This window comes from Centropristis striata, chromosome 17 (genome assembly GCF_030273125.1).
Source record: "Centropristis striata isolate RG_2023a ecotype Rhode Island chromosome 17, C.striata_1.0, whole genome shotgun sequence".
In the NCBI taxonomy this organism is placed as follows: Eukaryota; Metazoa; Chordata; class Actinopteri; order Perciformes; family Serranidae; genus Centropristis; species Centropristis striata.
In genome coordinates, this window is record NC_081533.1 from 15889365 (window position 1) to 15911629 (window position 22265).

General features: G+C 38.9%; 1 protein-coding gene across 3 annotated transcripts in view; it reads left to right on the plus strand.

Moving 5' to 3' along the window:
* si:ch211-200p22.4 (phosphatidylinositol-binding clathrin assembly protein) overlaps positions 1 to 21815 on the plus strand; it is a 140715-nt gene extending 118900 nt beyond the window's left edge. For all 3 annotated transcript variants that reach the window (XM_059354317.1, XM_059354316.1, XM_059354320.1), the window contains 3 exons: positions 9596 to 9652; positions 12491 to 12607; positions 14752 to 21815. In XM_059354317.1, the coding sequence (XP_059210300.1) occupies positions 9596 to 9652; positions 12491 to 12607; positions 14752 to 14766 (189 nt within the window). In that variant the 3' untranslated portion in view covers positions 14767 to 21815. The remainder of the gene's footprint in view (positions 1 to 9595; positions 9653 to 12490; positions 12608 to 14751) is intronic.
* The last annotated feature ends 450 nt before the right edge of the window (positions 21816 to 22265 follow it).

Below are 22265 nucleotides of genomic sequence, written 5' to 3' on the forward strand. Positions count from 1 at the left end.
CACAGGTGCCAGAGCAGAGAGTAAGCAGGGTGTCATGCATGATAAGTAAAACTCCCACATCTGAGATTCTCGCCAGAAGGGCGAAGCTGCAACGGTCTGCGCTCGCTTGATACTTAAAATGCCAGCCAGAAATCCTGCAAAGCCTTTTTACTTCTCTAACCTTCACGGGGTCACGTTAGGTCAGAAGTCTGGAAAAACATACGAAGAAGAAAGTCGTCTTTAGAGGGAGGCGGCAAAGGGAAGAGGAAAAGTTCAGCTGGAGTTGCTAGAAGTCGGGATTAAAGCTGTAGAATACGCAGGCGGGGAAAGGAAGGAGACACGCTGGAGACAGACGGGGAAAAGAACAGCAGGAGAAGCTGAGCATAAAGAGACAGACAGAGACAAACACCTGAATGTAAAGCCTGATGGGCACAAAGACAGATTATTAAATTTTTCCATTTATTTTAAACACAACATACATTCAAACCAAAAAAAAAATATAAAGCATGTCTGTGTATATCATGGGTCTCAAACTCGCGGCCCGTGGGCCAATTGCGGCCCTCGTGACGATATTTTGTGGCCCTCACCTTGATATGAAAGTTTAATGTGAGTTTTATATGAATGGCACTTTACCGTGTTGTGTGTTGTGGAAGGTCCCTTTTTTTGATAATATTGTGTCTTTTTTTTGTAATTTTGTGTCTTTTTTAAAATAATTTTGTGTCTTTTTTGGTCATTTTGTTTCTTCTTAAAGTAATTTGTTTTTTCCCCCGTCATTTTGTGTCTTTTGGTCATTCTGTGTGTTTTTTTGGTCATTTTGTGTCTTTTTTAAAGTAATTTAGTGATACTGCCTCCAGCGGCCCCCAGGTAAATTGAGTTTGAGACCCCTGGTGTAAAGCAATTTATTGACTATATGCAAAAAGCAATAAGTGTTTTTGATAAGGAAACAAGGTAGTAACTCAATGTTAATGTGAAAGCTTGCACATGCTGCATTGGTTCTGCAGTCCGCATTGAAACTGGTGCTATAGTATTATGATGTCATATTCTGAGGAGTAAAAGTTTTGAAAAAAGAACAGCTGGAGAGAGTCTGAGCATAAAGAGACAGATAGAGACAAACACATGAATGTAAAGCGTGATGGGCCGACAGCTGTGCACAAAGACAGATGGACCAAAACACACATGGAGAAAGGTGTAGTGGTGCATAAACGACGTCTCACCACCGCCTCTCTTCTCCTCACGCCGTACAAAGATAAAACAAAGTGGTGCCCCCTGTTGTTCTCAGACCAGTCCATCCCAGAGACAGATGGTTCAGGTGCGCATGAAGGTAAAATCAGTTAAATCTTTATTCATGGCTTCAAATACAAAGCCTCTAGCGCAGGGGTCTCAAACTCAAATTACCTGGGGGCCGCTGGAGGCAGTATCAAGATGACCAAAAAAAGACACAAAATGACCAAAAAGACACAAAATTACAAAAAAAAAAGAGACACAAAATGACCAGAAAATACACAAAAACAACAACACAATGATTGAAAAACCACTAAATTACTTAAAAAAATAAACAAAATGACCAAAACAGGACACAAAATGACCAAGAAAAGACACAAAATGAGGAAAAAAAGACACAAAATGACCAAAAAATACATAGAATTACCAAAAAAGATACAAAATTATTAAAAAAGACACAGAATTACCAAAAAGACACAAAATTATTAGAAAAGGACACAATTATTATAAAAAAAGACACAATTATTTTAAAAAGACACAAAATTACCAGAAAAAGTAATTAAAGGGACCTTCCACACACAACACAGTAAAGTGCCATTCATATAAAACTCACATTAAACTTTCATATCAAGGTGGGCGCCACAAAATATCATCACGAGGGCCGCAATTGGCCCCCGGGCCGCGAGTTTGAGAGTATTTTTTTTATTTTTAGTGTATTACCGAGTGAGCAACTTACAGATGAAATTCAGGACTTTTAGCTTCAAATCGGACTCTTTTTCTCACCTGTTGGGCTGCTCTGCTGCTACAGGAGATCAGATTGATCAATAGTTATGATCAGCTTTCAAGCCTGCTCCCTGGAGGCTGGGAATTAAAATTGGACGCCTGATCAATCACATTGATCACACATTCAGAGTTCACCTGACTCGACCAGAAACCATTTGATCTCGTAGCAGAGAATTACTTCATATCCCCCTTTTAAATTGTGTTAATCACAGAAAGCTAGTCTTACTTCCTGTGGCTAAACACATGCAGCTTTCAAAATAAAAGCACAGTGTGTTAACAGAATCCACCTCAGAATTTACAAGAAGACTGTCAAAATCAGATGCCTTAAATAAAACATAAAATAACCTTAATTCTCCTTTACAATAATTAATTAAAACAGGCAATGATTTAGATTAGTGTAATAAATAATAAAAATAAAATGGGTCATTATCTAAAAAATAGCTTTTAAAACACAATTCAAGCATCAAAGAGTTTAGATAAAAAAAGGCACAGAGGGAGAGACGGGAGGAAAATGTTCTGAAAGTCAAATTCTCAGTGGAAGAATCTGTCACAAATAAAGTCTCTCTAAATATTTTCTATTCATTGTGACTAAAAGAGGAAAATAAATAATCCCCGAAATCATAGAAATCATCCCTCCTCATCCCTTCAGAACTCGCCTGAGAATATTAAACCGAATGCTTGAAGCTGCAAACCTCAAACATCAAACAAATAAATATAAATCAGTAATTTTACACTTGAGATTATCAAACTGCAGGTCACGGATGCGGTGAAGGTATTTCAGCGCCTCAATTACCATAATTTGCAGCCTTTCCCAGAGTCGTACTGAGTCTGTCGTACAGATGTGAACACACAGACTCAAAGCACATATTAGTTTCTGTATGACTCGCACTTACAAAGGCTCTTACATCTAACATCCATAAATCAGTTTACAAATCACAGGGATTACAAGTTCTGCTTATAACAGCAGAACTTCCTTGAAAATTCTCAGGTTGTTAACTTTGCCTCAGTATCAAAGTTATCCAGTGATAGCCGTCTGTACATTCAAAGTTGTATTGCAAACAGTAATATCTAATAGCTAATTCTGCATACCTTGAGTGGTGCTGCTTTGCATAAATATAAACAAATAGTAAATAATAAATCTTCATCGCCTCAGTGTACCTGTCTGTTCTGTATCGACTAGAAGCTTTTTTTTTATTCAAGACAACAAAACATAAATACAGTGACGCCTACTTGAAAGCATAGATCATTAAGCCACAATTTAAACGACTATAAAGGCCGCCACAGCCGGAAAAGCTTCCAAATGCTGCATTGATTCAAAAGTCTGCATTGAAACTGGTGCTATAGTATTATGACGTCATATTCTGAGGAGTAAAAGTTTGACTTTTTTTTGTTTTCTGCACTCTGTAATGACCACATTTTGTGTTTAAATGTGAAACTGTAGCAAGTGAGGTTCTCATGCATTGTTCTGCATGTTCAACCCTGAGCTGAAACAATCTGCAAGACTTTTTTTTATTTTTTTATAGATCAGGCAGCATTATGCACTATTTGTTACAAGCATTAATTAAGCAGCAATTAAAGGATAATGCTGGTGTAGTTTTATTTTTCCACATAAAAAGGCTAAACACAACCATTGTACTGCCCTGATTAATGTAATCCATCATTTTACGTAAGACTGCTGAGGTGCTTTCTGACTTCATGGAGCTAATTACTGCGTTTAATGGAAATAATGTAACTTTTTCTTACCATTTATGTGCTCTGTTACGTGCTCCTGCTGCAGACGTTCAGCTGTGGAAGTAGTTTTAATACCTCTGCAATGATTGAGGCGTTATAAAGTTAAGAAAAAAAAGGCCTCAGTTGTCTCATTTGCAGTGATGGATTAGGTTTTGCGAAGGCAGCAGCGGTTTTTCTGCAAGCTGTTTTTTAATGGGTTTTTGAAAACGGTGGGAGTCTGCTGACTTCCGGGTGAGTAGGAGGAACCTGCAGTGGAGAACACAGTCGCAACTTGTTACTGCAGCAAATACTGAAGCAGTGAATGTGTTGGAGGAGGAGGAGACACCACGCTGCTGCTCTCCTCAAACATCTGTAGACGACCAAATACCACTGAGATCTCATCAACACCTGTTAATATCCCTCTAATATTACAATAATCTCCCACTGCTGCATCTCCACCTCTAATCTTCTTCCTTTCTTTCTTCCTTCCTTTCTTTCTTTCTTAGAACGTTTCTTTCTTTCTTTCTTTTTTTCCTTCTTTCTTTTTTCTTTTTTTTCTTTCTTTCTTAGAACGTTTCTTTCTTTCTTTCTTTGAAAGTTTCTTTCTTTTTTCTTTCTTTCTTTCTTTTGTCTTTCTTGGAACGTTTCTTTCTTTTTTTTGTTTCTTAGAAAGTTTCTTTCTTTTTTTCTTTCTTTCTTTTTTTCTTATTTCTTTCTTTCTCTTTTCTTTCTTTCTTAGAACGTTTCTTTCCTTATTAGTGGGGCGGATTAGCTGAACAATCGTTCATTTTGTGATAAAAGCATCAAATTTGGTACACTCATTGCTGAAGACATGTTTAATGAATCTGGATATTGGGCCATCGCAAAAAAAAATTCTGATGGCTGTGGCGGCCATTTTTAAAAATGGCCGCCGGTGGTTACTGGCGTGGAATGCTTTGCCTACCCTACAGCTGCTGTTTCATGTTTTCAGCACCACAAATATAATTTAGAGACATGTTAAAGTGACAAAAGTTTTATTACAGTCTAATAGAAACAAACATTAACTTTGTATAACATTTTATTAGGTCTTGATATTCCCATTCACAGGCTACGGCCTCCTCTTTGGCTTGTATTCTTCTGTTAGTGGAGCGGCTAAGTGATATAATCTTTCAGTTTATGATACAAGCGTGAAAATTGGCATGAACACTCTCCATGGGTCACTTGACAAGAAAATTGTCTGAGACATTTAAAATTTTAAGATGGCGGCCATTTTTCAAGATGGCCGACACCCAAGTGGAGCGGTTAAGTGATATAATGGTTTATTTGTGTGATACAAGCATACAAATTGGCATGAGCAGTCTCTGTTGGTCACTTGACAATAACCCACCCACAGTTACTTGAAATTCCAAGATGGCGGCCATTTTTCAAGATGGCCGACACTTTAGTGGAGCAATTGAATGATATAATGGTTTATTTGGTGACACAAGCATAAAAAATTGGCATGAGCAGTCTCCATGGGTCACTTAACAAAAAAATTGTCCGAGACATTTGAAATTGTAAGATGGCGGCCATTTTTCAAGATGGCCGACACCTTAGTGGAGCAATTAAATTATATAATGGTTTATTTGGTGATACAAGCATAAAAATTGGCATGAGCAGTATCTGTAGGTCACTTTACAATAAGCAACGCACAGTTACTTGAAATTCCAAGATAGCAGCCATTTTTCAAGATGGCTGACACCTTAGTGGAGCAGTTAAGTGATACAATGGTTTATTGGGTGATATACGGATAAAAACTGGCATGAGCAGTATCTGTGGTCACTTGACAATAAGCCAGCCACAGCTACTGGAAATTTCAAGGCGGCAATTCTTTTTTTCAGGATGACTGCCGCCTGCCATGTGAACCTTTAAATTATGAATTTCCTCATAGAAATGTATTGGGTTCCTCAAGAGAGGTTGTTTGACTGTGCTTTGTCTGACTCCTTGCCCACGACCTGTCCAGTTTGGTAAAACCTGACAGGAGTTCCCTCCCACCGGCGTAGCTCTCCGGGTTCACCAAGGTACACAGGCTCCCTTACCATGAGGGTTTTTTTAAATACTTTTTTAAATTACTTTTTTTATAACTAACCATTACTACTGCCATTAAACATGCCAAATAAATACTCAGGGGTGGGGAAACACAGTTGTGGTGCTGAACGGACAGTGCTCCAAAATAATAATTGAGCAATGGTTAATACTGAATGGCAATAATGACAGATCCAGAGGCAACAGCAGCTCTGGCTGACACGGAACCATGACAAACAGTATCTGAAACTATACTAGGGAACTAAACTGAAAATGTGAAAGCAATGTTACAAAGTAAAAACTGAACATGTCACAGTAATAGGCTGGTGACAAAATAGAACATAATGCTCCGATGTGGCGAGGGGAAGCCAAGCCATAGGCCTACACTTGAAAACACAAAAGACAACAGGGAATAACACTGGCAAAAGAAACAAGCAAATACGTTCTAGCAGGGGCAATACATAGGCATGTGCAACTGAGTCCATATCTGTAGCACTTACACTTTCCAGTACAAGCCTTGGTGCACCCACATTTTGTCAACTCCCAACAACTCTCCGCAATAGGTGGAAGTGGAGTCCAGAAGACTTTCCACTCCTTGTCCTGTTTACCCATCCCCAGTCGGACGGGCTTGGCATTTGTGGATGTCTCTCTTCAATGCCTGTCCCCACACATATCCAGCCTCATAAGAGGTCTGGGATCTTCTTGACCTCTTGACATGGATATCTTTGGTAACTTTAGTGTCTTTAGCAGCAGTAGATGCTCTCTTTTGGGCCCTTTCCAGCGGTGTGTTATTGAACATAAGTTTACAGCTTGAATGATATTTTGCTCTTTTTTGTTGTCAATGTGCTTTCTATGCCATCACCTTCATCTAGTCGGGTTGGACTACGTAAGATAGGCAGAGCATTTTTGTTTTATGAAATAATGGAACATTTCTTGCAATGGGATTATAACCAGTATGATCTTGGTGTCCTGCTGTTTGTTTTCTCAACTGTTATGATGGCTTCTGCAATGTCTGCAGCAAATTAAAAGGCAGAGGCCGAGGGTTTATCCTTTTACCACCTTTTAATAAGCACTTTGATGTATGGGATACAACTAAGTTCATGCCTTAACCCTTCACTTAGTCCAATCGTTCATCCAATGCCATTTTTACCCTGTACGATCTGTACACCACCCGGTTAACTAAAACTACTCAGAGAGTTGTCGTCTCTTCTTTGACTAACTTTACAATTGGCTGACATTGAACCCCACTCTGAGTTTAACAGCAGTCATATATCACCAGTGTGCCCTGGTAGTGCAGATACTCACTCTTGTCTAATCTGTCTATGATCAACAACTCAACACAACTGTATTATGATGTTTTAAAACTTGTTTTCCAGAATAATCTAAATCCCAATACATTTCTATGAGAAAATCGATCTTTTGAGGATCCAGGGGGCGGCCATCTTGAAAATAGAAATTTCAAGTGGCTGGGAGTGTTTTTTTTTCAACCCAAGTAACTGTGGATGGCTTATTGTCAAGTGACCCACAGATACTGCTCATGCCAATTTGTATGCTTGTATCACCAAATAAACCATTATATCATTCAATTGCTCCACTAAGGTGTCGGCCATCTTGAAAAATGGCTGCCATCTTGGAATTTGCGATGGCCTAATATACAGATTTGTTTGAAACAAATCCACCAACACATCCACCAAATTGTGTGCTTCTATCACAAAATAAACAATTCTTGTGATTTATTGAGCTAATCCGCCCCACAGGGGATGCACATTTTTGGGGGGTGCTACCCACACGTTTAGCCCTGTTGCTCATTCCATGAATGCACTATCCTTACAAGCTGTACCTCGTTGTAAAGGTGACTAATCAGGCTTTCCAAAAATATACAATTCATCACCAGTTGGTATTATTAAAAGGGCAGTTTTTAGTCATCATTGATTTATTCGTATAACAAATGCCTGCCATGGCCACTAGGGGGCGCTTTTGAGGTGGCCCAATATCCAGATTTGTTTGAAACATATTCACCAACACATCTACCAAATTTCATGCTTTTATCACAAAGTGAACGATTGTTGTGAAATATTGAGCTAATCCGCCCCACTATATCAACTTCTTTGTTTCTTTCTTTCTTATAACGATTCTTTCTTTCTTAGAATGTTTCTTTCTTTCTTTCTTGGAACGTTTTTCTTTCTTTCTTAGAATGTTTCTTTCTTTCTTAGAACATTTCTTTCTTTCTTTCTTAGAACGTTTCTTTCTTTCTTAGAACGTTTCTTTCTTTCTTTCTTTCTTAGAACGTTTCTTTCTTTCTTAGAACGTTTCTTTCTTTCTTAGAACGTTTCTTTCTTTCTTGGAACGTTTCTTTCTTTCTTGGAACGTTTCTTTCTTTCTTAGAACGTTTCTTTCTTTCTTTCTTTCTTTCTTAGAACGATTCTTTCTTTCTTAGAATGTTTCTTTCTTTCTTAGAATGTTTCTTTCTTTCTTATAACGTTTCTTTCTTTCTTAGAACGTTTCATTTTTCTTAGACTGTTTCTTTCTTTCTTTCTCTATTTTTTCTTCCTTCCTTCCTTCCTTCCTTCCTTCCTTCCTTCCTTCCTTCCTGTTGCATCTCCACCTCTAGTTTTATAAACTGATGTTCCTGAGGTACATAGGACACCGTAATGCTCCTGAGACGTTCGCTTCCATGAAATTCACTCAGTTTGTTGAGCAGAATTCGGCGTTTTTTATTAACGAGGATGTGCGTGGGTTGTAAACACCGGCTGCAATTTTCCCGTCACGTTGAGTTTCAGTCCCATTGAGCCGTAGTGGATTTGATTTGTGGAGTGAGGAGGGCAGGACTAAACGCTGTCCTATTGAGCCACCCCTTTTAAAGCTGCCGTAATGATTGCTCCCAGTGGGATTCCTCTAAGTACCTGCTGCATGCTGCTCCTAATGTTCACACTTTATCACCATTACATGTATTCTCCTTGCACATACATTAAACTGTGCGTATTGTGTTTATTTATAGTCAGATGTGTCTTATAAAGACAGATGCTTGTCACAGCTAAAGATCATAAAACTGTCTCGATGTCCAGATGTTCTTTAACCCTCTGGAGTCTCCAAAAGCTCCAAATCCAGACTTCTTCATGACATCCAGACTAGAAAACAAAGCAGCATGGAGCCCTACTGTAAATGTACCTCTAAAGGACTAAAAAAGACACAAAAAGACACAAAATGACTATGAAAAGACACAAAATGAACAAAAAAGACACAAAATCACAAAAAAGACACAGAAAGACACAAAATGACTAAAAAAAGACACAAAATTACTAAAAAAAAAAGACAAAAAATTACTAAAAAAAAGACACAAAATGACTAAGAAAAGACACAAAATAAACAAAAGAAGACACAAAATGACTAAGAAAAGACACAAAATAAACAAAAAAAGTCCCAAAATCACTAAAAAAGACAGAAAGACACAAAATGACCAAAAAAGACACAAAATGACCGAAATTGTTACGCTAAACACAAAACACAAATAAAATAGAGTTCCACTAGAATAAAAACCAGAGTTGGGTGACAGGATCACACACAATCACAAGATCACATTTATGTTGGTTTTTCTTTGTTTCTTTTTGGTCCAAAGTGTTGATCCAGTAAGTAATACCAACATGGCATTTAAACATTTTTTAAGTGGTGTATACAGGCAGGATGAAAAGGATTCAAAAATGGACCAAATAGCCCAAAAAGACTCCATAGAGTTAAAGCGTTTTATGCTACAGTAGCTCTCCACATATGGGTGCATACAATGTGTGATCCAGGTGTGTGTTTTTCTGCAAATTCTGCTTTTTCCACCGGCTTTAAGTTGTTTTTTTTGCTTTTCTTCCAGGCTCCAGCTCCCATGGCTTTTCCCATGACCACACCGCAAGTGCCTGTGTATGGAATGGTGAGTGTGCACAGAAAACATCTTGTTCACTGTTCAAACAGCCTCATTACATGCAGAACAGGGCGAAAAACAAGTATTTTCTTTATTGGTTAATCTGATTCTTTTCCTTCATACATTTATTCATCATTTTTGAATCAGAGTCAGAAAAACTTTATTGATCCCAGGGGGGAAATTGCTTTTGTTACAGTTGCTGCTGAGTAAGAAATAGAAATAGAAATAAGTAAATGTGCAAATAAAATAAAGATTTTAAAAAAGCATGTTTCACTAAATATACTCAACTTTATTTGTAAAGCACTTTAAAAACAACCACAGCCGCAACAAAGTGCTGTACCTAAACAAGCAAACAAGAAAATAAATTAAACAGGAATACACACTAAAATAAATGGTTGCATTGCTTTAAAACAAAAAAAATAATAATAATAAAAGCCAACCATAAAACACTAAAACAAGAGTCTCATGCGTGGTTGAATAAAAATAGGTTTTAAGATGAGTTTTAAAAATGCAACAATATAAAAAATACAAATGCAACAAGTCTTAAGTAAACAGAGATATGTACAAATAGAAATACCAATAGAAATGTGAAATATAGACATACACTTGGGGGCAAAATCAGGTTCTCAGAGCTTAATGTGGCATTTTCAAATGTCTTGTTTTGTCTGACCAACAGACAAAATCCAATATATATTCAGTTTTCACTTGTGTTAAACTGAGAACAGCAACAGATCCTCTCCAGTTAGTCTTTTCCCTCCTACTGCCAAGCAGTTTCAGGGCTCTTTGTTTTTTTCCCTGCTCGTCGCGTTTTACTCGCTGTGGTCTTGCTTTTCACTGCCATATATATATATATATATATATATAATATATATAATATATATATATATATATATATATTATATATATATATATATATATATATATATATATTATATATATATAGTCCTGCAGCTCTATGGAAACAGCGGAACCATGGCTAAAAGTAAGGAGAACTCAGAAATATCTTTTGTGCATATAACACAGGTATAATGCAAAAAATCATAGAAAAAAATCCATCTTGAAGTTGAATTTTTTTTAATTATTTATTTTTCAATCCTGTTAAAAAAACAACATAGAACATTTTTAAGTTGCACTAGGTTGTATATTGTATATTGTTAAATGTCTTTTGCCATTAGATTGTTTATTTTTTATCTTTATCTAAAATGGAAATCATTTTGTGTGCAATTTTTGTGGTCGGCTGTAACAAAGAAATTTCCCTGCTGTGGGATTAATAAAGTATCTGAATCTGAAGTGTTACCAATGTTAGAAAAAAAATGGGGCTCCACAAGCTATACTCATAAACTATTTACATTTTTACAGCCTGTCCTGTCCTCTCCTCTCTGCTCTGTGTAAGCAGTTACTACGTTTCAGGGCTGCAACTAACGATTATTTTCATTATCGATGAATCTGTCGATTATTTAAGGGTCGATGACATGATCTAACCCAGTGTCAGTTGGTATAACCAGTCTTTTTTTTTTCCATAAAAATCTGATAATAAACAGGAAAATAAATGTGATTTAAAATGAGAAAAAAATTCAATCCATGTTAACATTGCAGCATTATGGTATATACATTTTTTTACATAATTTGTCAAAACTTAACAAAAAAAATGGTTGTTTTAAGAATATGTTCTGCTCAATATTGATGAAATGTGAAAATGTAGAAATACTCAGAAATATGTTTTTTAAAATTAAGTTGTCATATGTATAAGTCCACTTAAATACACTGTAGGTGGATGAAGTATTTTATATTCATCATTCTTTTGTGGTTACACCATTTGACATCTTGCCCTTATTTGTCACTGACCCTTAAACGATTTATCGATTTTGTTTGTTTTGTTCGAGTTGTTTGGTCAATAAAATGTTGAAAAATATCAATCAGTGTTTCCCAAACCACAAGATGACGTCCTCAAATCTCTTGTTTTGTCCACAAACCAACGAGATTTTCAGTTTATTGTCATAAAGGAACAAAGAAACCAGAAATATTCACATTGAAGAAGCTGAAATTAGATAATTTGGATTTATTGTCTTTCAAAAACTGCTCAAACCAATAATTCAATTATCAAAATAGTTGACAATTAATTTAATAATCGATTATTGTTAGATTGATCGAATAATTGTTGCAGCTCCACTATATTTTAGTCGAAGTTTCAGTAAATTTTTGTTAATTTATTACATTTATTGTTATTTACAGGATCTGGTTAGAGCCAATGGTTTGATTTTGGTAAAATTTTATTTGTTTAAGACTTGTTGAATGTAGCGATTTTGATGAAATATTCAGTTTAAAATTTTCCCTGATGGAAGCGTTCTTCACACATGATTAATTCAAGGTCCGTCAGTATTGTAAAATATTCCACGATTATTTATATTTTTACAGTTTCCGGCTAAAATAAATAATGTAGTTTTGTTCAGGAGGGTTAGATTATTCAAAGATTATCCAAATCCATTATCCAAATTTTCCTCAATCATAAATGAATTAAACAATGGCTTTAGCTTTAATTTACTGAATATCAAAGTATTTGACTGTGTCCTTCTCTTCTTTCCTTTATCTACCTCTTTCTTTCTTTTTTCTTTCTTTCTTTCTTTCTTTCTCTCTTTCTGTGTTTATTTCTTTCTTTCTTCCTTCCTTCTTTCTTTCTTTCATTTTTGTGTCTTTTTTTCTTGCCTTGTTGCTGTTTTTGCATCATTGCTTTCTCATTTCCCTTTTTCTCCTGCTTCACTTACTTGTTTATTTATTTATTTATTTATTTATTTGTTTGTTTGTTTTGTTGTTGTGTCTGATCTCTCCCCCCTCCTCTCTCTCCTCCAGGTCCCTCCCCAGATGGGTCAGATGGGCGGGGTACCAGTCATGGCTCCTCAGCCGATGATGTACAACCAGCCTGTTCTCAGACCCACCAACCCCTTCGCACCGATGCCCGGAGCCCAGGTACCGCACGTTTCTAATATGAGCTAACTTATTTAGTCAATAGAGAGATGGATGGATGGAGGGATAGATGGGGGGATGAGAGAGAGAGATGGATAAATGGAGAGAGAGAAAGAGAGCGATGGAGTGAGAGAGGGATGGATGGATGGATGCATTGAGGGAGAGAATGAGAGATGGATGGATGATGGATGGAGAGGAATAGATGGATGGATGCATGAGAGAGAGAGAGAGAGAGATGGATAAATATAGAGATTGAGAGATGGATGGAGAGAGACAGAGGGATGGATGGACGGACGGAGAGAGGGGGGGGGGTGGATGGATGAAGAGAGAGAGGGATGGATGGATGGATGGAGAGAGAGGGATGGATGGAGAAAGAGAGGGATGGATGGATGGATTGATGGATGGAGAGAGAGGGATGGATGGAGAAAGAGAGGGATGGATGGATGGATTGATGGATGGAGAGAGAGGGATGGATGGATGGATGGATGAATGGAAAGAGAGAGGGATGGATGGATGGAGAGAGGGATGGATGGATGGATGGAGAGATCGATCGATGGATGGATGGAGAGAGAGGGATGGATGGATGGATGAGAGAGAGGGATGGATGGATGGATGGAGAGAGAGGGATGGATGGATGGATGGAGAGAGAGGGATGGATGGATGGATGGAGAGAGAGGGGGGATGGATGGAGGGAGAGAAAGAGAGAGAGAGAGGGGGATGGAGAGAGAGAGATGGATGGATGGAGAGAGAGAGGGATGGATGGATGGAGAGAGAGAGAGGGATGGATGGATGGATGGATGGACGGACGGAGAGAGAGGGGGGGATGGATGGATGAAGAGAGAGATGGATGGAGAGAGAGAGAGAGAGAGGGATGGATGGATGGATGGATTGATGGATGGAGAGAGAGGGATGGATGGATGGAGAGAGAGAGAGGGATGGATTGATGGATGGAGAGAGAGGGATGGATGGAGAAAGAGAGGGATGGATGGATGGATTGATGGATGGAGAGAGAGGGATGGATGGATGAATGGAAAGAGAGAGGGATGGATGGATGGATGGAGAGATCGATCGATGGATGGATGGAGAGAGAGGGATGGATGGATGGATGGATGGAGAGAGAGGGATGGATGGATGGATGGAGAGAGAGAGGGATGGATGGAGAGAGAGGGGGGATGGATGGAGGGAGAGAAAGAGAGAGAGAGAGGGGGATGGAGAGAGAGAGATGGATGGATGGAGAGAGAGAGGGATGGATGGATGGATGGATGGATGGATGGATGGACGGACGGAGAGAGAGGGGGGGATGGATGGATGAAGAGAGAGATGGATGGAGAGAGAGAGAGAGAGGGATGGATGGATGGATTGATGGATGGATGGAGAGATCGATCGATGGATGGATGGATGGAGAGAGAGGGATGGATGGATGGATGGAGAAAGGGATGGATGATGGATGGATGGAGAGAGAGAGAGAGAGGGATGGATGGATGGATGGATGGAGAGAGAGGGGGGATGGATGGAGGGAGAGAATGAGAGAGAGAGAGAGAGGGATGGAGAGAGAGAGAGACGGATGGAGACAGGGAGAGAGGGATAAAACAAGGTGTATTCAAACACTTTAAATATATTTCAGCACAGTTGTCGACGAAGATTAGGCTACAAAAGTATAATTTCTGTTGTACTATTTGTAGATAATTTTCCGAAAGTCAAAATGTATTAAAAGATTGCTAAAGTTGTGTTTATCTGATGAAATATTCTGCTTCAATCCATATTTGTTTCTTGTTCATAAAAATCATTTTTACTGCAGTCAAAAGACAGTCTACCGCTTGCTGCAGGCAATTAATAAAAAAGAAGTTGATTTAATAAAAAACAAGACTGACTCCTTTGATCTGAATCTTTCAAATTGACGTTTTTGTTTAAGTATATAAACAGAAATTTGATACTTCATTAAAAAACTTCCACAGAAGCTTTAAATGTAAAAAATAATATATTCTGTACAGCCATTAAAGATACAAATAATTAAAAGAATGATTTCACTGCATTGCAAATGTATGTATTATTTTTGTGCTGAAAGCTGTTTTAATATATTACGAAATTCTTTGTTGGAAGAACTGTAGTAATAAACTATTTTTTCTGTTTTTTTTCTGTCTCTCCAGATGCAGTTTATGTAATCCAGTCAGGGGGGAAGCAGAGTGCCAAAAGCGACAAACAAACAAACAGCAGAAGAAGAAAACACACACGAGGAACGGTCAGATGGACGGAGGAATGATTTGATCAAGCTAAAGAGACAGACAGACGACAAGAAAACCAACCGACACCAAAAAAAAAAACAAGTTGGAAAGAAAAAGGAGGAGAAGATGACCGGACAGAGGATGGATGGAGGGAGGGAGGTGGTGGAGAAGGAGGCGTCATCCTGGCTAGTCGTTGTCTGAAACAACTTCTTGTATGTGTGTGTGTGTGTAGCTTCTTTCTGTTTCTAATTTTAAATCGATGGAGTGATGCTTCAGGAGAGGGAATACGGACGAGAGAGAGAGAGATGTGAGGAAAGATGGAGGAGTAGAGAAGAGGAAATCCTACCTCTGAGAGAGTCTCCGCTGCAGAATTAGCTTTATTTCATACTGGTGCTATTTTGTCCTCTCTGGGTTACCGTCCGCCTGCAACGGCAACTTGGGAGCACGTCTGAGGGGGCAAGTGTTTGTTTCAGTGTGTGTGTGTGTGTGTGTGTGGAAGTGTGTAGCAGTTGTTTCAGACGACGGCGGCGGCCTCCTCTCCATCCCCTTCAGTCGCTCCGCAAACTGTCCAATCAGTGAGAGAGTTAGAGGCAGATCTTCTCAAGTGTGTTTCCCGTAATTTTTTCCGCTCTGTTGGGGGAATATCTTTGTATTTTTCGATCTGTTTTATCTTCTGCAGCCTCTCCTGAATGTTATCGGGGCTTGTACAGCAATTTGTTGAACCATTTGTTAATAGTAGTTGAGCGTTTGTTGTTATGGGTTTTTAAGCTTAAGTCTTTGTTACTCATACTGCTCATATTGTTTTTTTCTTCTCTTAAAGCTGCAGATACACACAGAGAGACGGTGGTTAGCGGAGCAACAACGACATGCTAGCACGGTCTAAATTGTCTGTGTCCCAAAATTATTAAAAGTCTGGTCACACCAGAGAGTGGTGCAGCTAAATTAATCCATGCTTCTTCAAAAAACATGTTTTTATAACCGTGGTGGTGCAGTGACTCGTCAAAAAACGACTGTAGCTAGCAAGCTAACTGCTAAAACGCTAGCCAGCATGCAAGCACATGGCGGCCACAATTCCTCTCCAAGCTTTTATCTGTTTTCTCTGCTCTGTGTTGCATTTTATTCCCCAGATGCACATACTATAATCCGGTAAAAAGTTATTAAAGGAAGTGGAAATTTCTCCAAGCTAGCTACGGTTCAAAGGGTCAGTTAGCAGGTTTGTGAGCTTGTTTGCTAACGGGACAATAATGCTGCCTTCAAGCGGAACTTCGGAGCTTGTGATTAACACATGCCAAATTGTGTGCACGACATGTTTAGCATTCAAATGGTTAAGTAGTGAGAACAGGCAACTTTATTGTGGACGCTAATGTTAACGTTCCATCTAAAGGCTAACGATTTAGCAGGCTAACGATTTAGCAAGCTAGCGAGCAGGTAATGCAAAGGTATAAAAGAAAAAAAATTCAGTTTTTGGTAATATCTACATTTTACTCAGGCATATTTTAAAGTTACTAAGAAAAACTCTGTGAAATTATAAGATATACACCGAAAAATTAACTTCCATGACCTCCGTTATATATGTCATATGGACTCTTCTCGTGAACCTAAAGGCAGCATGAAGTTCACAAAGTTTATGACAAAGACTTATTTTGGTTTTCAATCTTTCCAACAGAGGCAGCTAAAAAAAAAAAAGATGGCTTCTCGTATTTTGGGTTCTCGGTTCACCCCAAACGTCTGCACTGTCAAGTTGGCTTGATCTATGTTAATCTCCATTAATATCTGCATATCTTCTCAGAATTTATAAGCAACGGAACTAGATTTTGCTATCGTACGCATTCTGGTTTCCGTTTTTTAATACTAGTAGTATCGACCAACCATGTTTCAGCAGGCTTTTGTTGCACCAACCCACCGGAGGGTGAAAAGTCGCTCAAAAAACTGTTTATCATAGAAAGAAAGTGTAAAAACGGGCATTATTGTTGAAAATTGAACTTTCCGACAGTCCTTTAACATATCATAGGTTGCGTAAGTTTCCATTAGAAAATTTTACCAAAACGAAGCTTAAAATTGTGACATTTCTGTCCAAATCACTTTATTCTACGTCGCATTTAAAATGTTCCCAAAAATTAACAGTTTGTAATAACTAGATCCTGTTAAAAACATTAAATTCTGCTCCTCAGCGACACTGTGAAGCCATGATTGATTCTGCTGAGACAAACAGTCACGTGACCAATATATACTGAAAAACTGTTTACACAGAGCTGAGAGGAGAGGACAGCATGTGGAGAACACTGCTTTCGTCTAACTACTATTTAGCTTTTTATTTGCTTAAGTTACTTAACTAAACTGGTTATATAGATGTCTTCTCTCAACTCAAAGAGTCTAAAAGAGGAAGTCTTGGCCTTGATATCCGTTGGCTGAATATTTGAGGCTAAATCGTTGTTAGACACGTTCCGAGTTTGGTAAAAATGCAACAATTTTTCACCATTTAAAGTGCTGGTGTGACCAGGCATTTAGCCAGACACGATTTGACACATTTTTGGCTGCCATCACGCTCATTAGAGGGTTGATTAGAAGCAATGTGTATTTTTGGTTTGCTGCCGTGTCTATTAGCATCATTAGCTGCCCGTTAGCGCCTGGTTGACCTGTGTGTATCTGTTCTTCTTGTCCTCATCAGCTCACCAACCAGATTCAGACGTCAAAGGTTTTCCAAAATAAGAGCTTTTTTCATAAGGTACACCCTATTGGCAGATCCACATTATGTGCCAATGATTGATGACAGCAGCACTGAGTGAATGATTAAATGTTACTGAATTGAGTTGAATTCACTTTAAATTGCACTGAATCAAAGCGAGAGGCTTCAAGTGCGACTCTGTCCGTGCCGAGAGCCAAAACGACACTGAACTTTTGGCATCACCCTCGCCCCGCGGCTCCAGGAAACATATTTCCGGGATCAAATTTGACTCGTTTAAGAGGTCAGGGCCAATCCTCAGCCAAAGCATCCGTCACCATGAGTTACACTGTTGGTGTATGTGTGCATTATGCATTTTTTTTAGTGTGTGTGTTCACGTGTGTGTGCTAACACATTTATTATGTGTACGTTTTTCCATTGAGGGCTATTTCTGAGGGTCAAATTTCGAGCCAAATTTGAGCCAGCGTGAGTTTGACACGAAACGTTTTTGGGTTGGGTTTTTTTTTTTCTTTGCTTTGTTTCTGTAAAATCAAAAAAAAAAGTTTTGTTGCAAAATGCACATGCAAAAATGTTGCACTGAAGTGACTATCCTGCCGTAAGTTGAGCTGCTGCCAGTTCTCCTGGTCCGGGAAAAAAAAAAAAAGTGGAGAAAGAGATTTGAAGTTTGTAGAAATTGTTTGAGGTTTTACAATAAGAAGTTTGTCTAATCTACCAGCCACATTGGCAGGTGACTAAAAACTCTTTTTTTTTTTTTTTTTTTCCTGCCATTCTAACAACGAACTTGAAAACTTTTTGTAGTCCCATCCCCATCCCAGTCCAGTGTCTTACATCCCAGTGATAGTTCACATGAAACCTCTCGAATCTCGCTTCTCAACTCTGTCTAGTTGGTCTATCTCTAGAATGCTTTTTTAGCCTGCTTCGTCACTATTTGGTATGTGTAGATATGTAAAGAAGAAAAAAAATAAGAAAAAAAAATCGTAATAATAACCTGTCTAGATCGTCTGCTCCCACCCATCACTGTCGCTGTTGGATAGATATTGCTCTTAGACGCTTCTTGTCGCAGTCTTGTGTTAGCTTAGCCTCTCTTTCAAAGTATCCTCCTTATAGCAGACCTCCACCTTGTCCTCACCTCTGCCAGTGTCTAGTAACTATAGCTCTATTATCTCTTGGTGTCTCTGTCTTTTAGCTGTAGACGAAACGTTTCGGAGGCTCTCAGGCTCTTGTGGTTCGCTTTTCTCCCGCTTCGAGTGCGCTCCTTTCTCCTCGCTCCTCCTCCAGTGTCTGGTTAGATAAGGTCCTCGTCCTTCTTCTTCTTTTTTTAAATTTTTCCCGTCTCGACAGCATCTGCCATTTCTTTCTCTCGATATGATGTCAGCAACCTACAAACTCTACTCTCTCTCCTTGGACTGTTGAGTCCAGACAGCCAATCAGTTGTTGGATCTGCAGGTATTTTTGTGATAAATGAGAAGAGCTGGGTGTCAGGTTTCGATATCTTGATGGTATCAACCAAAAAGAAACCCCAGTATGAAGTGGTATCGAAACTTCTCCAGTCAAACTTTACCTGCATGTGATCCAGATCTAGAAAGCCCAACAAATGGGAGACTTTGTTGGGGAAAACGAGAGACAAACAAGAAAAGTCCAGGATGTCGTCCCGCCAGGTTCGGAAATGGCCGTTAGCTAAATGCTAACGGACGTCAGCAGCAGCTTTGTACTTTGTGTGCTCAACTAGCCACTTATAAAGTTTATTCAATTGGGGGAAAATGTGGCAAGTAGCAAAGGAATCCACTAGTCACTGGCACTGATGAATTAAAGTTAAAGCCGTTATAGTACCAGTGTGTTCACACCAAAGCGTTGAGATTCTCCGGCTTAGCACAGCCCCGATGGAGACAAACCCCTTTCAGAAAACAAGCATTTTAAAAGTTGTTTGCTTGTCGTCTTGCAAACAGACCTGACAAAACATGAAGTCAGACTTTTTATGAATCGGCATCATAGTTTAGTTATTTCGGCATACTTTTGATCTGATTATTGCAATGAAATCACAGCAATATCTGTCTATTTTTGGTTCATATCGCTGTACTTGTGGCAGTCATCCAGACACAGTTTCTGTAAAAGCTGCGTGCACTTTCAGATGTTATGAAGCCAGACTTTAACGCATTTCCAACATATGTGTGAGCTCCACAGCAGCTCTTTGGGTTTGGTGTGAACACAACATAAGGAAACATGAGGGTTTTTTTGTTTCCAGCCCAAAATTCAGAAAACTTAGACAGAAAGTAGCTTTCAGGTGTTTCTGTCGTCCTAAAACTGAAATCCCCCTAGAACACAGGTAACTTTTACTTCTTTTCCCAACTTCGGCTCTCATTAAAACTATTTCCTTAATGGATGTCTGCGTTTTGGCACCAAAAACGAGTCCTAATCACGGCTCTTTATTTTCAACGACAGCTGTCTCTAATCTGGTGTTGATGAATTGGCACTTGAGAAGGAGAAGCCGTTTACCGGCTGTGGCGCCGATCCAGAATCAGATCATCATCGCCCTGGATCTTAAAAACAATGAATCACATCAGGAGCTTAATGCAGAGCTGATAACTCCGGATGTTTTGTAATTACCTCTTCGGCTGCTTCGGTGTAAAGGACAGTGAGGTCAGTGTCGGGGGTGTTTCGTTTGTTATTGCCAATTAACCTGACAAACAGCTACCTTTTTTTAGCTTTTTTCCCCCTTTCATGCTCCATTTTGGGTTCTTCTTGGCCATTTCTTCCCGTTTTTTGACTTTTCTCTGCATGGAATCCAGTCCTGCCTGTTGCAACGAGATTGTCTTTGTGTGTGGTTTTCAAAAACGGGTGAATTTCGTGGGATCGAGAGAGCGTACTGTGGGTTTTTTTGGAGTCTCATAAAGGTTCATGTAACCGCCGGTAATTATCTAATTATCACAGCTTCATCACGTCGGTAGTTTTGTCACGGGAGGGGTTTGGCCGAGCATGCAGGCTCTTTTTTCGGCAACTCCCTTCCTCGATTTCACACTTTTTTTTTAACATTTACAGCTGGGAGTTTTCCACCACAAACCACTTTTTTCTTCTTTTTTCGTCTGATCCGTTTGGGATCTCTCGACTCTAAAAGCTGCTACCACCTCTCTGCATTGTTGTAGCATGAATCCAGGTGGAGAAGGAAACGCGGATAAACGTTGATGTCATATTAAAGTGTCTGCTGAGGCCTCGAGTATCAAACATCCAGAGAGCCGACTCCTCTCTGGCGAGCCATCTCTCTCTCTTTCTGGGGCTCGGTGAGTGCATGGTTGTATCGTTGTTTGTTTCCCCAAAAAAAGCATGATGTGACAGTGATGGTGAAGATTAAATTCTCTCCCCCTGGTTTGTTTTTTTTAAGTCACCTTGGCGTGAAGGGGGGGGCGAGACGGATCACACCTTCTCCACCAATCATTTGCCGTCCGTGACCCGATCTGACAGATGTTTGTGCTGTAGATAAACGAGCCACTGTAGCAAAAACGGAGCGCTAAAACTTTTTTTTTTTCTTTCCTCCTCCCAAAGATGTCACATTTGTAACTTGCAGCACAGATTTGTCCTTTTCTGGATGCATCCTCCACTGCTGTGGCGCCATCTGCAGGAGAAAAACCCACAAAAATGACACAAAGAGAGAGAGAGAGAGGCTGTTTAACAGATAAAATCTCCTCGTTTTTTTTTTGTTGTTTTTTTTTTTCAGTGAGTCGGTGTGTTGAATCAAAGATCTCTTGTGCACGTTCTGTTTTTTCTACATCTGTGTTTTTTGGTAAGAACCCTCGGATTGCTGCCTCACTATTCTGTATATAAAGAAATGCACACATTCACACTCACAACACAGAGCTTAAACACATACTCTCATAATCTGCAACTGCATTATTTTTCATTTACTCTTTATTTTTCTGAAAGATATTATTACAGCAGTATATAGGTATGATTACTCCTCAGCGGGGACGGGCTAAACAGACAGACGATGCAGATTTGCAGGGCTGCAGACCTCCCTGTACATCAGGATCAGCCATGAATTCTCAATGATGCCAAATGTTTTTTGAGCAGAGTACACCTTTTAATCTGTCTCTCTCTTCTCTGTCTCCTCCCCCCCTCCCCATCTCTTTGTACATTTTTTCTATTTATTTAAAGCAGAAATATATGGATTGTATCAAGCATGGAAAGGCAAACAAATGTTACAAAAAAAAAAATCACAGGCTTTTATTTTACAGCAGTATATTTGTTTATTCTAGGGATCTGTTTTCTCTCTCTTTTTTTTGGAAGAAATAAAAAGTCATTTTCCATTCCTAAATGATTCGTCTGTTTTTTTTCCCTTCTCGTTTCTTGGACCGACGAGAAACTATATGAATCTTTAAAAGGTGCTTTAAAAATCTCAGGAGATAAAAAAAAAAAAAATCAAGGTCTTGAAATATCAAACAGTGTCTTTTGGTTTTTAATTGCAGCGCCAGAGGGCGTGAGAATGTTTTATTTTATTCAGCCTCTTTCAAAAGATTTTGTGAAATCTCAACTCATGTTTTATCACATGAAATATATATCTCATCTCTTTCATATTGTAGTAAAAAAATTATTTGAGAGTTTTACTGTGATTGGCATGTTTTTACCGTATTTATCTTGGGGGAAAAAAACTGCTTCACATTCAGTAACACCTTAAAATCTGCCTGGAAGAACCAGTTGAAATGCTGCCTTCAAGGACCTCAACTGGAGAAGGAGAACGTCTTTTTAATGCACCTTTCATATGAGA